The following is a 16490-nucleotide window of genomic DNA, read 5'->3' on the forward strand; positions in this document are numbered from 1 at the left end:
ATGAAGTAAAAGGTATTTTTGCTGATAAGACCGCGTTACGAAACATTTTCTAAGAAGAACAGCAGTTGGCCAGCAACTGATAAGAAGGTGAAACAAAGAAGCAATAATGCCACAAGGCGATAAGTATGGCGCCGTAAATCGTAAAATTCTTTAACAAATGTATTTTGGGTATTTGGACTAATCGCAATGTGTTTAGTAGATAATCATTTTCAAATTGGCGCTCAATAGCAGCAAATCGATTGGTTTATCAGGGCTACCTCCACACAAACTGATAGCGCTATCGATAGGCAGGTATTTTTTGGGATATTTTAGTGTCAAGATATACTTGGTTTTTCTGCGTCTTTTTCCACGGAAGCTGTTAATTAAATGAAGTGAAATTAATTGCCATCGCGAAGTGGCTTTAATTAAAAAGCGTTTTTAGAAGGTAAAGATGGCCCCTTGTGTGGATTGGAGTGCTTCAAATGTGAAATTAGCAAATGAAATGGGTTAAATTCCTGTGTTTCGCCTATTTTGGCACGGCCCATTGTTGTTTTTGTGTTGCGGCAGTGATGCGCAGTCTGTCCTCTCTGCTGGAAATCAACCGGATCTGGCTAGAAACCCGCCCAACTGACACCGCCGAAAGCCAGAAGACACAGATTGATCATTTTTATGTTTTTGCAGTGTTTCGCTCGTCGTGATCCGAAAAAGTCGTAGACCAGGTGCAACAGGTGCCAATCGCAAGTGAAAGCCAGTCGAGAGTAACAGAAAAAAAGAAAGGCCACAGAATGCCGCCCGTGCAGTAAGCAGATTGTCCCGTCCCACTTTCCAAACGTCCTTGGGCCTAAAACGCCCATTTATTGCATCATTTGGCAGGCCAAAAATCATCGTTTCACATTCGCATAAACCCGCATTGTGCTAGTTGCTAGAATCAGTAACCGTTTAAGGCTAATAATGCGTATATCATGCCCTCATCCAACCTTATGCCTCTGCAAGCCATGCGGGCGAATTAGACCCCTATTAAATGCAATTTTCCTGCCAGATGTTTACTCCATCGATGACGTCATGGCAACATTCAAATTTATTTTTAAACGCCGCCACTTGAGCTATTGTGTGTGTGTGCGCCGTGTTCGTGTGTTGTTTACTATTTGTTTGTGCGTCTGTGTGTGTCGATTTGATTGAGATTATGTGGGCGGTATTCGTGTTGGCGGCAAATTCAAATTTGAATTCGTTGCTAGAATTGCCAAACCATTTCATTGATTAAAATGTTAGCCTGAGTTACACCGAGAACTTGATTTGTATTTATGATTAAGGGATTTATCTTAATGTAAGCTCTTAAAAGCAAGCACATTGTTTTAGGAACTTTAAACTTCTGGTAAACATAATTTATACGTTTAAAATTCAGTAAGAGTTTTCCAATGTCCAACAATTAATATGGTGGATAATAAACATCAAGAATTCATAAAGATTTTTTACATTCGAAATCGCTTACTGAGTTTAAAAATCAGCAGTCGATCAAATATGATGGTTATGGCAACTTCAATAAAAGATTCATTATTTCAGCTTATAAGCTATTTTCAACTTTGTGTTCTTAAGACCACCACCATTTTATAAATGACTTAAACCAAGCCGACTATGAAGTAGATACATAAAGCAATCTTTTTGCGACGGTATAAGTATATAAAGTGTACAGAACCTGTTCAAAAATGATATCTTATCCATCACTGAAGTCATCACATCCGCACTTTTTAACGCTTGATATCCAACTGCCATGCGACACTCGCTGTGACGAAAGCTTCAAATCCAAGGAATGCCAGAAAGCTCTTTGGCTGGGCATTCGATGGAAATATGATTCAGCCAACGTCAACAGAGCCGGCAAAGCGATAAGTCTCATTGTTTTGTCCAGTTTGTCGCTTCACGCCCTACCCTAAAGTTGTGCTCCTTGGCGCTATAAAGCTGTAACCATGATGTACTCCAAGGCTGAAGTGTAAAGGCTTCTGAATGCCATTGTTTCACCCCCAACTAATAACGATCTTCTCCTGAACTTGCAGAGTCCAGGCAGCAAACATGTCGCTGGGTGCAATGCATTGCACGCGATGCGCCGATGGATTCGAACCCACCGAGAAGATCGTCAACTCCAATGGAGAACTCTGGCATACACAGTGCTTTGTGTGAGTATAATCTGTATAAGCGTGAAAAATTCTACAAGCTCAACGCAAAGGAAATTTAGGAAATTGTTTGTTTAGGGTGTCCTTACAGTTTCAGAAACTTTTTACTTCGAAAGAAGCTTCAGCAAACGTTTTGAGTTAGTGAAATGATTATTGCAATTTTTATTTTTTTTTTTTTTGCATTAAAGAAAACTGATTAAGTTTTACAGTTTAATGTAAGTGTATATACAAAACATTTATGTGTAATAAATTTAAATTTTTAAAATTTTTGGTGAATGTCGTCATTCTCGATAAGAATTCATCATCGCAGCTAAAAAACGTTCATGATTTATACAAAGCTCGTTTATTTAAGTTTTTATCAGTCCCTTTTTTGACTTACAAACATGTCCTAAAATAGAAGGAAAGGCTGTTCCATTCGCAAATCATCTACTCATGCTAAATTGTTTTTCAGATGTGCTCAGTGCTTCCGACCCTTCCAGGATGGAATTTTCTACGAGTTCGAGGGTCGCAAGTATTGCGAACGCGACTTCCACGTGCTGTTTGCGCCCTGCTGCAACAAATGCGGCGAGTTCGTCATCGGGCGGGTCATCAAGGCCATGTCAGCCAGCTGGCATCCGCAGTGCTTCCGCTGCCAACTGTGTGCCAAGGAGCTGGCCGACTGCGGTTTCATCAAGAACCAAAACCGCGCCCTGTGCCACGAGTGCAATGCCAAGGTGAAGGCGGAGATCACCGGCCGCTATGTATGCCAAAAATGCCAGTAAGTTTTGATGCTTTTTGGTTTGGGCACGTGGCTAATTTCTCTACTTTTCAGTGGCCTCATCGACGAGGAGCCATTGCGGTTCCGCGGAGAAGTGTACCACGGCTATCACTTCAGTTGCACGGCCTGCGGCACTGAGCTGGATTCCACGGCTCGAGAGGTTAAGAGCCGACCAGGATTGGCCGCCAACGATATGGTGGGTTTTGGGTTGAAAAAACCAGAACATTATCTGATACTAGTTCCTATCATTTGAAGTTGTCTTTAGTTGACAAACCATTTAACAACAAATGTGCCTTATTAACAACATTTATTGTTTACATGTTCCATAACAGAACGAACTGTATTGTCTGCGTTGCCATGATAAAATGGGCATTCCCATCTGTGGCGCCTGTCGTCGGCCAATTGAGGAGCGAGTGGTCACGGCGCTGGGCAAGCACTGGCATGTGGAGCACTTCGTGTGCGCCAAGTGCGAGAAGCCCTTCCTGGGCCACCGGCACTACGAGAAGAGGGGATTGGCCTATTGCGAGACGCACTACCATCAGCTCTTTGGCAACCTGTGCTTCGTATGCAACCAGGTCATTGGAGGCGATGGTGAGTAAATCTATTTAGTTTGTGTGTGTTTTAATGCAATTCTTTTCTTATATTGAACAGTTTTCACTGCTCTGAACAAGGCCTGGTGTGTTCACCACTTTGCATGCTCGGTGTGCGACACGAAAATGACACAGAAGTCCAAGTTTTACGAGTATGACGAGAAGCCGGTGTGCAAAAAGTGCTATGAGCGATTCCCCAACGAACTGCGACGACGCCTGCGCACCGCCCACGAGATGACGATGAAGAAGAACGTCTAAGACAGTCTGGAGCCAGTCGTTAATCCACACCAAACAGTGCCTTTGTCGTTGTAGACCATATTTAACATTCGAGAAACAAAAACAAAACCAACTAAACCCTAATGTGCATGTCTTTTCAATCTGTTGTAACCCTGTTGTGTGTAATTTCTAATGTAAAAAACTTGAATCAACGGCAGCTATAGCTAGGGAACATAATAATAGTGTATTAACAGCTTTTAACGTTGTTATTTAATTGAATTTTATTTATATATAAATGTTTTTAAAATAATTTCAAACGTAATGCTTATTTGGCCGGGTCTAAAATTTGGAATAGCTTTGTTTTGGGAATAACATATGGCACTAGTGGTGCCATTTTTCGTTCAAAAAAATATTTCGATTTGCCTCGTCATGCAGAAACACAAAATGCAATTTTCGGGTTACAAACTCATCAGCTTGGCGATAAGGGATCGGGCTGTTACAATGGCTATGTTGTTTAGATAGTTAATACCATCAATATGAACTATTTGGTGAACCTTCAACACCTCCGATAAATAAGAAATCTGTGCTGGATTCGGTTTATGTGGAAAGTCTGTAAATACCATAGATATTACATATAAATCTTAATTTAAGTTGAAATAATACAAACCTTCAATCACGCAAAGGTTTGTGTTACAGGGAGTTGTGAAGTCCAATGGATAGCGACGAATGTCCTTCTCGGTTATATCCTCCACATTGGTGTAATCCAGGTACATCACACGATACACAGTCTGCAAATGCTTGGTAGTTATAATCTGCTCCACTCTGCCACGATACCACAAGCCCTCGAATCTGGCAAGCACATATTCTCTTGCGCTGTCAAAAATGGAATTAAAGGGATCAACACAAATTAACAGGAAATAAATCAACAAAATAATTACACTGGTTTGTACGGCTCCGAATTGGTAATTTCCGACAGGCGAGAATGCAAGGTGGAAAACTCAAAGGCGTATGTGCTGTCAAATGCCCCAAAAATACCGCGAGCCATTTTCGAATTATCCACAACGAATACATCGATTCCTTCCTTACTTTCAATTGAAAAGCGACGTAGCTCAAAGGGCTAAATAGAGGAACATTTTTTTTAAACTTTTGGTTTCTAAAAAGAAATACTCGAATATACTTACAGGTTTGAGCAATGGTTCGTTTTTGGGCTTTACTATCCCATTAACTTGCGGATTATCTCTTGAGATAGACAGCAAATCCAAATTTTCCTTAAGTTGTGGCAATCCCAAGGGAATTGCTTTATCACTTGGTGAAGTAGTTTTTGAAACTAAGCATTGTGTTAAAAATTCTTTGACTTCTTCATCTTTAGATTTTGCTAAATTTCGAGGAGCTGTTTTGATTTCTTGATTAGCGCAAATTAGTTCTACATCTTTTCCAGGCAACACATTATCTTGCGATTCAAGAGAAAGGTTAGAAATTTCTTTAACTTCAAGTTTGTTTGATTTGGTTTCGTCGCGAATCAATTTAATTTCTTCAACTTTAATTTCTTCAGGTTCTTTGTCCTTTTTCTTTTCAAGACTTAAACGAGTTTCCTGGGTAACATCGGATATATTTGAATCTTTCACATCCTTTAATCCTTTACAACGTAGAAATTCCGCCAATATTTCTCTTGGACTCAGTTTTTTTATATCCTGTTCTTGAATATCGTTTTTATTCACAAATGAGCGGAAAAACTCGCTGAACTGTTCAGTTGGATCATCGGCTGTTACATTATCCTCAGCGGTAGGGATTCGTTCTTCTTGATTCTTAACTTCAGCATCCAGTTTTGTTAAAGGTTCCTGGGAGACAATATCTGATGTAGGAGACTGAGTTTTTGGTGTATAATTTTTACAGACTTCAGAAACGGTTTTAGTGTGATTAGGCTCAGTAAATTTCTGTCCAGCGGCATCTCGCATCTTTGCATTACTAGCCTCTAGGTCTCTTAAGAACTTCTGAAGCTCTATTTCTCCTGGTCGAGGATCTGATTTTTGTTGCTTCCTAGCTTGACTAGTCTCTTGGTCAATAGAGATATACGGAATTATTGTTTCGTCGTTTTTTGGGTTATTATTAAAGAAGTCAAAAAACGTAGATTCCTGCCCAGATGTGGAATGCGGCAGACTTGTTGTCTTATTCTTTTTGTCTATGAAAGACATCATTTTTTTTAAATCCTGTTCTTTGAGATCCTTACTTAAATTCTCTGATTGGCCCGGAACTTTTGCGTCAGCTTCAATATTTGTTACAGGTTGCTGGTGCACAACTGCTGTAGTTTGAGACTGAATTATTGGTGGATTAGGAATCGATTGTTTAGTTATAGTGGATTCCTGTCGAGTTGAAGAATTCTGCTGCTTTGGCACTTCATTCTTTTTGTTGTTAAAAGAATTATGCTTTTCATACACCCTTTTAATGGAACAGAAATCCCGTATCTTTGCATTAAGCGACACTTTCGTCTCCGGATACAGCAGTTCCACATAGATGCATCCTGGGGTTTTTTCGTAGACTGCAATAAACTTTTCACCTTCAAATTGAGAGACGAAGGCGATGACTTCGTCGGTGATGGCATAGTTGGGCACATCCTTAAGCTGAACCAGCAGACTTAAACAGGGAAGCGATACCAGTTCCATGTTAATTTCCCGCATATCCGAAACTGTTCTTGACTTTGTGATTCCTTGATCGATGAACAAAAGGCGAGCACTGTTATTGGTTAGGAAGTTTATCACCCTGGCACGCTGAAACATTCCATTGTGACGAGCTACGCAGAGACCAGGACGTGGCTTTACCATCTTGGGCAGCTCATTTCCTATGGCATTAACCTGCGAAGAGTGCAAAGTGTGTTTCATAAGAATACTCATCAGAAATGTTGCCCAACAACGAACTTTCTCCAAAGTAGTTTTTAAATAATTTAGATCAGGGACAAAATTCGCAGTATTCTAGCAATTCTAGGTTTTATGGTATGAGTTTGAAAAAATTTCACATATTAGGGTTCAATTGATTGAGCATTACGAGTTATGAAAAAAACAAAAGTGTCAAAACTCTAAGGTTAACATAACTTTGAAAAGCGTACAAGTTTTTAATCCTAAATACACGCTTTAATTTATAAAGAAAGTTTTAAAGTTTAATGAAGGCTAGCTTCTATTTTATATTCTATGAGATCAAGGGGCGATATATAAGTACTTTGTATTGAGTATCGTTAGATATTGAATATTTTAAGAAGCTCTGAAACTAGAAAAAGACGTTCATTATAGCATTATTGTCCATCAAGAACTTGCTATAAACTACGTGTGTTTGCTCTGCTTGCAAAGATTTTACTTTGGGAAGTTCGGGTGAATGTAAATTGACTGTATTTGTATACAAAACCTTCTCGCACACTTGGGCAAATGCCCTGTCAGCATTTTCGCTGGCATCGCGTATGTTGCATCGATTCGCGGATCGGAATCCAGTGATGCACACCAGACTATTGCTGGGCGGCATGATCGCATTTGGTGGTGAATTATTTTTGTTTTTCGTTTTGATGCCGCTGATATTTGAGACGATATTGCTGATTGGCGGAGTGGGATTCGGTGTAGTAAGAATGCCTTTGGGAGCAATGCAGCGGTTGGTATTGACGTTATTGCCGATATTAAGGTTCCTAATATCGGGAATTATGGTTGGAACGGGGGCTGGAGATGGAGATGATACTACTACGGCTTTATCAGTATTAACCACCGCACACGCTTCCTCCAGCGATAACTCCTCGCTCGTCAAGTGCACCGAATAAGATTTGGGGTGGACCAGAGCGGGCAGCGGGAAGCAGATATAGCGATGACGTGGCCAATCCTTCAGCTGGCAGTCCTTGGCGCAGTAGAAGTCCCCGCATCGCTGGCAAACTCTAGCCGCCACGGCTGCGCAGAGGACACAGGTTCCTTTTCCCTCCGGCAACTGCAACATTTCGATTTTTTTCGGTTTTGTCTCGGTTTTTTTAGGGGCTTCTATTGATTTGATTTTTACCTGGGCACCCGCAACTGCCTTCGGGGCTGCCATTTTTTTATTGAAAATTTCTGAAAAATTCACTAGAAGGACGATTTTTTCAACGTCAACGCTCCAAAACAAAAACCCTAAAGCTCCGCAGTGTAACCGTCTGTTGAAATCGGTGTTTCCCACTTAATTCTTACGCTTTCTCATAGAAATCATACGGTATATTTCAACAAAAATACTAAACTTCCGTTGGACGAGAAAACAAATGCGCGGGAATTTTAAAAATCAATTGATAATAATATATTAATTATATAAGCCAGGAATAGCGACGCAAAAGTTCAAGAACTTAATTTTTTACAAACTATTATACATATTATATTATATATTACATAACATATTAAATATTACAAAGGGTCGTATTTGTAGCACAGTGTAAACAGCTGTTAAACTGTTCCGTATTTAGTTATCGGCAGAACTTGTTATCGAAAACGCTGACCAATATTCAACTCCGCTGTCCGAATTGAAATAGTCGTTAAATTAGTTTACCATTTAAATATCTCATTAAATCGTTGAATTACCTTGGCCAACAAAACGACTAGACAAGACTAGTGGACATTTATAAAATCGGAGGAGGAATTGCCAATAGATCTCTGCACCAAGCTGAGAACTTAATGGCGCATTATTGTTGCTTACTAGACGTGATATTTTAACTATTGCTTTGCTAATTTAATAATTATTAAGTGATAGTTTGACTCCAGAGATGTGCATCCAAAGTTCTAGTGTCTGGAGTGATCCAATAAGCTGCGCATAGTGGCCATAACTGCTGGATGATGGTTCTCCCTTGCCAGAGAAGGAACTCTGCTGGATAGGATTGCCTGATAAAAATCACTGAAGTTTCGGGGCTAGTTGCCAGATTTTTGACACTGCCGGTACATTAAAAAAGGCCATGCCTCTATTACCATATACGATTGTGAGAAGTGCAGCGGGTTTTATAAAGAACTCGGGGCTTTCAGAGTCAGAGCTGCTTCAATCATGGATCGCAGAAAAGTACCCTTATTACTCCTGCACCATCTGGGATGTGCTCCTACGCCTGCGTCCACTGGAACCGGTGTCACGAGCGCATTCACACCGATGACCTTTAGTCGGGCGGGGCAGCTCTGAAAGCACGAGAGGCGTCACAATGATAAGCTGGAGACGCCGATTTTGGCCAGTGCACTCTGAGTCGCGGTCAAGGTGAGCGCTATCTATACAGTCTAATCAGTGGTTTTGGAAGCCTCCTTCAATGCCCAGGTGATGCTTGCAGCTCACAACCGTTCCTATTCGCAAACCGACAAGATGTTCCGAATTAACATTCGAGAAACAAAAACAAAACCACCTAAACCCTAATGTGTATGTCTTTTCAATCTGTTGTAACCCTGTTGTGTGTAATTTCTAATGTAAAAAACTTGAATCAACGGCAGCTATAGCTAGGGAACATAATAATTGTGTATTAACAGCTTTTAACGTTGTTATTTAATTGAATTTTATTTATATATAAATGTTTTTAAAATAATTTCAAACGTAATGCTTATTTGGCCGGGTCTAAAATTTGGAATAGCTTTGTTTTGGGAATAACATATGGCACTAGTGGTGCCATTTTTCGTTCAAAAAAATATTTCGAGTTGCCTCGTCATGCAGAAACACAAAATGCAATTTTCGGGTTACAAACTCATCAGCTTGGCGATAAGGGATCGGGCTGTTACAATGGCTATGTTGTTTAGATAGTTAATACCATCAATATGAACTATTTGGTGAACCTTCAACACCTCCGTTAAATAAGAAATCTGTGCTGGATTCGGTTTATGTGGAAAGTCTGTAAATACCATAGATATTACATATAAATCTTAATTTAAGTTGAAATAATACAAACCTTCAATCACGCAAAGGTTTGTGTTACAGGGAGTTGTGAAGTCCAATGGATAGCGACGAATGTCCTTCTCGGTTATATCCTCCACATTGGTGTAATCCAGGTACATCACACGATACACAGTCTGCAAATGCTTGGTAGTTATAATCTGCTCCACTCTGCCACGATACCACAAGCCCTCGAATCTGGCAAGCACATATTCTCTTGCGCTGTCAAAAATGGAATTAAAGGGATCAACACAAATTAACAGGAAATAAATCAACAAAATAATTACACTGGTTTGTACGGCTCCGAATTGGTAATTTCCGACAGGCGAGAATGCAAGGTGAAAAACTCAAAGGCGTATGTGCTGTCAAATGCCCCAAAAATACCGCGAGCCATTTTCGAATTATCCACAACGAATACATCGATTCCTTCCTTACTTTCAATTGAAAAGCGACGTAGCTCAAAGGGCTAAATAGAGGAACATTTTTTTTAAACTTTTGGTTTCTAAAAAGAAATACTCGAATATACTTACAGGTTTGAGCAATGGTTCGTTTTTGGGCTTTACTATCCCATTAACTTGCGGATTATCTCTTGAGATAGACAGCAAATCCAAATTTTCCTTAAGTTGTGGCAATCCCAAGGGAATTGCTTTATCACTTGGTGAAGTAGTTTTTGAAACTAAGCATTGTGTTAAAAATTCTTTGACTTCTTCATCTTTAGATTTTGCTAAATTTCGAGGAGCTGTTTTGATTTCTTGATTAGCGCAAATTAGTTCTACATCTTTTCCAGGCAACACATTATCTTGCGATTCAAGAGAAAGGTTAGAAATTTCTTTAACTTCAAGTTTGTTTGATTTGGTTTCGTCGCGAATCAATTTAATTTCTTCAACTTTAATTTCTTCAGGTTCTTTGTCGTTTTTCTTTTCAAGACTTAAACGAGTTTCCTGGGTAACATCGGATATATTTGAATCTTTCACATCCTTTAATCCTTTACAACGTAGAAATTCCGCCAATATTTCTCTTGGACTCAGTTTTTTTATATCCTGTTCTTGAATATCGTTTTTATTCACAAATGAGCGGAAAAACTCGCTGAACTGTTCAGTTGGATCATCGGCTGTTACATTATCCTCAGCGGTAGGGATTCGTTCTTCTTGATTCTTAACTTCAGCATCCAGTTTTGTTAAAGGTTCCTGGGAGACAATATCTGATGTAGGAGACTGAGTTTTTGGTGTATAATTTTTACAGACTTCAGAAACGGTTTTAGTGTGATTAGGCTCAGTAAATTTCTGTCCAGCGGCATCTCGCATCTTTGCATTACTAGCCTCTAGGTCTCTTAAGAACTTCTGAAGCTCTATTTCTCCTGGTCGAGGATCTGATTTTTGTTGCTTCCTAGCTTGACTAGTCTCTTGGTCAATAGAGATATACGGAATTATTGTTTCGTCGTTTTTTGGGTTATTATTAAAGAAGTCAAAAAACGTAGATTCCTGCCCAGATGTGGACTGCGGCAGACTTGTTGTCTTATTCTTTTTGTCTATGAAAGACATCATTTTTTTTAAATCCTGTTCTTTGAGATCCTTACTTAAATTCTCTGATTGGCCCGGAACTTTTGCGTCAGCTTCAATATTTGTTACAGGTTGCTGGTGCACAACTGCTGTAGTTTGAGACTGAATTATTGGTGGATTAGGAATCGATTGTTTAGTTATAGTGGATTCCTGTCGAGTTGAAGAATTCTGCTGCTTTGGCACTTCATTCTTTTTGTTGTTAAAAGAATTATGGTTTTCATACACCCTTTTAATGGAACAGAAATCCCGTATCTTTGCATTAAGCGACACTTGCGTCTCCGGATACAGCAGCTCCACATAGATGCATCCTGGGGTTTTTTCGTAGACTGCAATAAACTTTTCACCTTCAAATTGAGAGACGAAGGCGATGACTTCGTCGGTGATGGCATAGTTGGGCACATCCTTAAGCTGAACCAGCAGACTTAAACAGGGAAGCGATACCAGTTCCATGTTAATTTTCCGCATATCCGAAACTGTTCTTGACTTTGTGATTCCTTGATCGATGAACAAAAGGCGAGCACTGTTATTGGTTAGGAAGTTTATCACCCTGGCACGCTGAAACATTCCATTGTGACGAGCTACGCAGAGACCAGGACGTGGCTTTACCATCTTGGGCAGCTCATTTCCTATGGCATTAACCTGCGAAGAGTGCAAAGTGTGTTTCATAAGAATACTCATCAGAAATGTTGCCCAACAACGAACTTTCTCCAAAGTAGTTTTTAAATAATTTAGATCAGGGACAAAATTCGCAGTATTCTAGCAATTCTAGGTTTTATGGTATGAGTTTGAAAAAATTTCACATATTAGGGTTCAATTGATTGAGCATTACGAGTTATGAAAAAAACAAAAGTGTCAAAACTCTAAGGTTAACATAACTTTGAAAAGCGTACAAGTTTTTAATCCTAAATACACGCTTTAATTTATAAAGAAAGTTTTAAAGTTTAATGAAGGCTAGCTTCTATTTTATATTCTATGAGATCAAGGGGCGATATATAAGTACTTTGTATTGAGTATCGTTAGATATTGAATATTTTAAGAAGCTCTGAAACTAGAAAAAGACGTTCATTATAGCATTATTGTCCATCAAGAACTTGCTATAAACTACGTGTGTTTGCTCTGCTTGCAAAGATTTTACTTTGGGAAGTTCGGGTGAATGTAAATTGACTGTATTTGTATACAAAACCTTCTCGCACACTTGGGCAAATGCCCTGTCAGCATTTTCGCTGGCATCGCGTATGTTGCATCGATTCGCGGATCGGAATCCAGTGATGCACACCAGACTATTGCTGGGCGGCATGATCGCATTTGGTGGTGAATTATTTTTGTTTTTCGTTTTGATGCCGCTGATATTTGAGACGATATTGCTGATTGGCGGAGTGGGATTCGGTGTAGTAAGAATGCCTTTGGGAGCAATGCAGCGGTTGGTATTGACGTTATTGCCGATATTAAGGTTCCTAATATCGGGAATTATGGTTGGAACGGGGGCTGGAGATGGAGATGATACTACTACGGCTTTATCAGTATTAACCACCGCACACGCTTCCTCCAGCGATAACTCCTCGCTCGTCAAGTGCACCGAATAAGATTTGGGGTGGACCAGAGCGGGCAGCGGGAAGCAGATATAGCGATGACGTGGCCAATCCTTCAGCTGGCAGTCCTTGGCGCAGTAGAAGTCCCCGCATCGCTGGCAAACTCTAGCCGCCACGGCTGCGCAGAGGACACAGGTTCCTTTTCCCTCCGGCAACTGCAACATTTCGATTTTTTTCGGTTTTGTCTCGGTTTTTTTAGGGGCTTCTATTGATTTGATTTTTACCTGGGCACCCGCAACTGCCTTCGGGGCTGCCATTTTTTTATTGAAAATTTCTGAAAAATTCACTAGAAGGACGATTTTTTCAACGTCAACGCTCCAAAACAAAAACCCTAAAGCTCCGCAGTGTAACCGTCTGTTGAAATCGGTGTTTCCCACTTAATTCTTACGCTTTCTCATAGAAATCATACGGTATATTTCAACAAAAATACTAAACTTCCGTTGGACGAGAAAACAAATGCGCGGGAATTTTAAAAATCAATTGATAATAATATATTAATTATATAAGCCAGGAATAGCGACGCAAAAGTTCAAGAACTTAATTTTTTACAAACTATTATACATATTATATTATATATTACATAACATATTAAATATTACAAAGGGTCGTATTTGTAGCACAGTGTAAACAGCTGTTAAACTGTTCCGTATTTAGTTATCGGCAGAACTTGTTATCGAAAACGCTGACCAATATTCAACTCCGCTGTCCGAATTGAAATAGTCGTTAAATTAGTTTACCATTTAAATATCTCATTAAATCGTTGAATTACCTTGGCCAACAAAACGACTAGACAAGACTAGTGGACATTTATAAAATCGGAGGAGGAATTGCCAATAGATCTCTGCACCAAGCTGAGAACTTAATGGCGCATTATTGTTGCTTACTAGACGTGATATTTTAACTATTGCTTTGCTAATTTAATAATTATTAAGTGATAGTTTGACTCCAGAGATGTGCATCCAAAGTTCTAGTGTCTGGAGTGATCCAATAAGCTGCGCATAGTGGCCATAACTGCTGGATGATGGTTCTCCCTTGCCAGAGAAGGAACTCTGCTGGATAGGATTGCCTGATAAAAATCACTGAAGTTTCGGGGCTAGTTGCCAGATTTTTGACACTGCCGGTACATTAAAAAAGGCCATGCCTCTATTACCATATACGATTGTGAGAAGTGCAGCGGGTTTTATAAAGAACTCGGGGCTTTCAGAGTCAGAGCTGCTTCAATCATGGATCGCAGAAAAGTACCCTTATTACTCCTGCACCATCTGGGATGTGCTCCTACGCCTGCGTCCACTGGAACCGGTGTCACGAGCGCATTCACACCGATGACCTTTAGTCGGGCGGGGCAGCTCTGAAAGCACGAGAGGCGTCACAATGATAAGCTGGAGACGCCGATTTTGGCCAGTGCACTCTGAGTCGCGGTCAAGGTGAGCGCTATCTATACAGTCTAATCAGTGGTTTTGGAAGCCTCCTTCAATGCCCAGGTGATGCTTGCAGCTCACAACCGTTCCTATTCGCAAACCGACAAGATGTTCCGAATTAAAGCGGTGCTGGGTGTCATCCTGGTGATGCTGATTGCTGAAGGCAGCCACTCTTTACACAGGCAGACGCGTGGAGTTCACGTTAAACTGCCAAGGTAAAAACTTATGTTATATTATAGTACATTGGTATTCTAATTAAATCATCTATTTCTGACAGTGGCAACTCGGCGGCAGTGTCCAGTGCAGTGCGCAGTTTAAAGGAGAAGGTTGAGCAGCAGACAGAGGTTCTAAGCCGCCTGGCCAATGCCACGGAGAAACTGGCGGATAGCTCGGGAGCCATTCTGCGCAACTGTGCCCTGACCGACAAGTACGGGTACACCCGCATCCAACTGGAGGAGGGCAGTCGTCCGTTCGATGTCTTCTGCGAACAGGCACTCGACGAAGGAGGCTGGACATTGGTGCTGCAGCGATTTAATGGCACGCAGCGCTCGGCAAAGGAATTCCGCGATGGCTACAACAGCATCGCTGATGGGGAGTACTTCCTGGGCACCGACAAACTGTACGCGTTGACTCATTCGCGCGACCACGAGCTACTCTTCGTGATGGAGTTTGTGGACATGACCACACGCAGCTATCAGGCGCAGCGGTTCATCCTGCAGAGTCCCACGGCTTACCTCACTTGGGCAAAGGAGCAGGACACCGCTCGCTACAGTTGGGCCTTGTGGGAGCAGGAAATAGCACGCTTGCCAGTGGGAGAATCATGGGAGTCATACGAGAACTGCTCTTCTGATGTTTGTGGCCCGGAGCGCTTGTGAGTTCTATTTGCTTACGTACCATTCTAGACTTACAAACAAATTCTCTTTTCTAAGCATTGTCTTTCTGCTAAAGTGGAACTTTGCTCGGCAGAACTTTAGTCCCATAATGGGACGTCCGGCTATACGACTTTACAAGCTTCTTCTGCGCCCATCCAATGCCTACTGGACTGTTCGAAACCCATGATCTACTATTATATATATTCCTGGTTTGAACTTCTTTCTACTTGTTTTACGTCTAAATGGTCCCTAAATTAATCTTTTTTTAATACGCTTAGCAAACCATTTGTTTGGGAAGAGATTGTCAGACTTAATTGGAGTAATTTTCCATCCAATTCTACTTTTAATTCAGTATAATGATCGCTAAAAGTCTATCTTTTTAACCTATGTTCCACAGAAAGAAAACACACACAAGATGAAATTTGCTTTTTCAAATGATTTATTGCATGCAGGTAAGAGTTAGTAATGTTTCGTTTTGTGATTGGTTTACATTTGCTTTGATTTTGCAATTATCCTACAAGTTACAACAAGTGACGCAGTTATATGCTATATATATCCGAATAATGTATAGATGTATATCGGGATTGTATGGTATATTCTTTGATGAAATTAAATAATAATTGAAGAGACAAACTTGTACTCGTTAATAACTAGGTTGAGAGCACACAATTTGTTGTTTGATTTTCATTCGATCCTATTTGTACAATAATGTTTATGTATATTTATATATGCTTGTATATATATAAATATGGTTAGTCATCTTTTGATTTGATTTTCATGCATTTCGAGTAATGTATTGTACTTGGCTTAATTTAGTTACGGGTTAACTACGAAATAAGTTAAGATTTTCGGGTGCTTTTCCTCTCGTATGGCTCAATTCTCTTTGGGTTTGCATCGGGTCGTATTCGTATCTTTGTCTTCCATTATGGCGGCGGGATAGCTGCACTTCGACTTCCACTTCCACATCTACATCTACATCGGATTCGGTTTGGGGTTCGGTTTGGGGGGTCTTGATCAGAGTCGAAGGTAGGGGTCGGGTCATGGGGTCACTTAGTCTACAAAAGCGTCGCCTCTGGGTAAACGGAAATATGAAAAGAATCTTTTTTAAATATCTAAGTGGGCATGGGGCAATCAACTTGGTCAACAGGTGAGAGAACAGGTGCATAACTGGGTGCCCATGGATCCTGTTTAAAGCGCCGAGCCCAGTTCCATCCTTCGCTGATACTTACGCGCCTGCACGCTCAGATCGTCGAGTAGTAGTTCGCTGGAGGACTTGGATCGCTTGGGGAAGATCAGGGCCTTTCGCAAGGGAGTCACATGGGCAATGGCCACCTGGGAGCGGGACTGCGGCTTGGGCGGTGGCCTTGGCGCGCGCTTCTGCTTGTGCGAGGGCTTCCTCAGCTGCTGCACAAAGGACTTGCTGACGGTGGAGCCCCGATTGAAGTCCTCTGGTGTCTGGTTA

General features: G+C 40.8%; 5 protein-coding genes and 1 long non-coding RNA gene across 9 annotated transcripts in view; 3 read left to right on the forward strand and 3 right to left on the reverse strand.

The window, feature by feature from the left end:
* The first annotated feature begins 285 nt into the window (after positions 1-285).
* Positions 286-4029, forward strand: LOC128251905 (LIM and senescent cell antigen-like-containing domain protein 1). 3 transcript variants are annotated; one of them, XM_052979161.1, is made up of 7 exons: positions 286-424; positions 661-778; positions 2028-2147; positions 2596-2901; positions 2956-3097; positions 3234-3492; positions 3553-4029. In XM_052979161.1, exons 2-7 carry the CDS (start codon positions 765-767, stop codon positions 3747-3749), a joined length of 1038 nt encoding a protein of 345 aa, XP_052835121.1. In that variant the 5' UTR covers positions 286-424; positions 661-764; the 3' UTR covers positions 3750-4029. The 3 variants fall into 3 exon arrangements, with proteins under 3 accessions (XP_052835121.1, XP_052835122.1, XP_052835120.1); XM_052979162.1 differs by lacking the exon at positions 661-778 and having other exon boundaries at positions 295-424; XM_052979160.1 differs by lacking the exons at positions 286-424; positions 661-778 and adding an exon at positions 1473-1963.
* Positions 3971-7867, reverse strand: LOC128251900 (uncharacterized). The gene is made up of 6 exons (XM_052979152.1): positions 7731-7867; positions 7101-7661; positions 4889-6556; positions 4646-4824; positions 4375-4580; positions 3971-4317 (listed from the first exon to the last, which is right to left on the reverse strand). The coding sequence occupies exons 1-6, from the start codon at positions 7761-7763 to the stop codon at positions 4166-4168; spliced, it is 2799 nt and encodes a 932-aa protein (XP_052835112.1). The 5' UTR covers positions 7764-7867; the 3' UTR covers positions 3971-4165.
* A 261-nt stretch (positions 7868-8128) lies between these two features.
* Positions 8129-9261, forward strand: LOC128266204 (uncharacterized). Its single transcript, XR_008269037.1, has 2 exons — positions 8129-8930; positions 9001-9261. It is a non-coding gene; the product is annotated as an uncharacterized LOC128266204 (long non-coding RNA).
* Positions 9203-13099, reverse strand: LOC128266203 (uncharacterized). Its single transcript, XM_053002553.1, has 6 exons — positions 12963-13099; positions 12333-12893; positions 10121-11788; positions 9878-10056; positions 9607-9812; positions 9203-9549 (listed from the first exon to the last, which is right to left on the reverse strand). The coding sequence occupies exons 1-6, from the start codon at positions 12993-12995 to the stop codon at positions 9398-9400; spliced, it is 2799 nt and encodes a 932-aa protein (XP_052858513.1). The 5' UTR covers positions 12996-13099; the 3' UTR covers positions 9203-9397.
* Positions 13100-13391: 292 nt separating this feature from the next.
* LOC128266669 (angiopoietin-4-like) lies at positions 13392-15479 on the forward strand. Of its 2 annotated transcripts, XM_053003342.1 has the most exons (4): positions 13392-14162; positions 14233-14371; positions 14434-15027; positions 15086-15479. In XM_053003342.1, the coding sequence occupies exons 2-4, from the start codon at positions 14265-14267 to the stop codon at positions 15213-15215; spliced, it is 831 nt and encodes a 276-aa protein (XP_052859302.1). In that variant the 5' UTR covers positions 13392-14162; positions 14233-14264; the 3' UTR covers positions 15216-15479. The 2 variants fall into 2 exon arrangements, with proteins under 2 accessions (XP_052859302.1, XP_052859301.1); XM_053003341.1 differs by having other exon boundaries at positions 13392-14371.
* LOC128266661 (uncharacterized) overlaps positions 15450-16490 on the reverse strand; it is a 74644-nt gene continuing 73603 nt past the window's right edge. Inside the window, 1 exon segment of the mRNA XM_053003324.1 lies at positions 15450-16489. Within this exon segment, the coding sequence (XP_052859284.1) occupies positions 16217-16489 (273 nt within the window). The 3' untranslated portion in view covers positions 15450-16216.

The sequence above is a fragment of the Drosophila gunungcola genome, chromosome 3R, assembly GCF_025200985.1.
Source record: "Drosophila gunungcola strain Sukarami chromosome 3R, Dgunungcola_SK_2, whole genome shotgun sequence".
Classification (NCBI taxonomy): Eukaryota; Metazoa; Arthropoda; class Insecta; order Diptera; family Drosophilidae; genus Drosophila; species Drosophila gunungcola.

Coding starts and splice junctions, on each gene's coding strand:
- LOC128266203 (XM_053002553.1), bottom strand. CDS start 12,995: ATGGCAGCCCCGAAGGCAGTTGCGGGTGCCCAG. Junction 12,894..12,962: donor AGGCAGTTGCGGGTGCCCAG/GTAAAAATCAAA, acceptor GAAATGTTGCAG/TTGCCGGAGGGAAAAGGAAC. Junction 9,813..9,877: donor TCGGAGCCGTACAAACCAGT/GTAATTATTTTG, acceptor CATTTTTGACAG/CGCAAGAGAATATGTGCTTG.
- LOC128251900 (XM_052979152.1), bottom strand. CDS start 7,763: ATGGCAGCCCCGAAGGCAGTTGCGGGTGCCCAG. Junction 4,825..4,888: donor ACGAACCATTGCTCAAACCT/GTAAGTATATTC, acceptor TCCTCTATTTAG/CCCTTTGAGCTACGTCGCTT. Junction 4,318..4,374: donor AAACCTTTGCGTGATTGAAG/GTTTGTATTATT, acceptor TGGTATTTACAG/ACTTTCCACATAAACCGAAT.
- LOC128266669 (XM_053003341.1), top strand. CDS start 14,223: ATGCTTGCAGCTCACAACCGTTCCTATTCGCAAACCGACAAGATGTTC. Junction 14,372..14,433: donor GTTCACGTTAAACTGCCAAG/GTAAAAACTTAT, acceptor TATTTCTGACAG/TGGCAACTCGGCGGCAGTGT. Junction 15,028..15,085: donor GTTTGTGGCCCGGAGCGCTT/GTGAGTTCTATT, acceptor CTCTTTTCTAAG/CATTGTCTTTCTGCTAAAGT.
- LOC128251905 (XM_052979160.1), top strand. CDS start 1,941: ATGATGTACTCCAAGGCTGAAGT. Junction 2,902..2,955: donor TATGTATGCCAAAAATGCCA/GTAAGTTTTGAT, acceptor TCTACTTTTCAG/TGGCCTCATCGACGAGGAGC. Junction 3,493..3,552: donor CCAGGTCATTGGAGGCGATG/GTGAGTAAATCT, acceptor TATATTGAACAG/TTTTCACTGCTCTGAACAAG.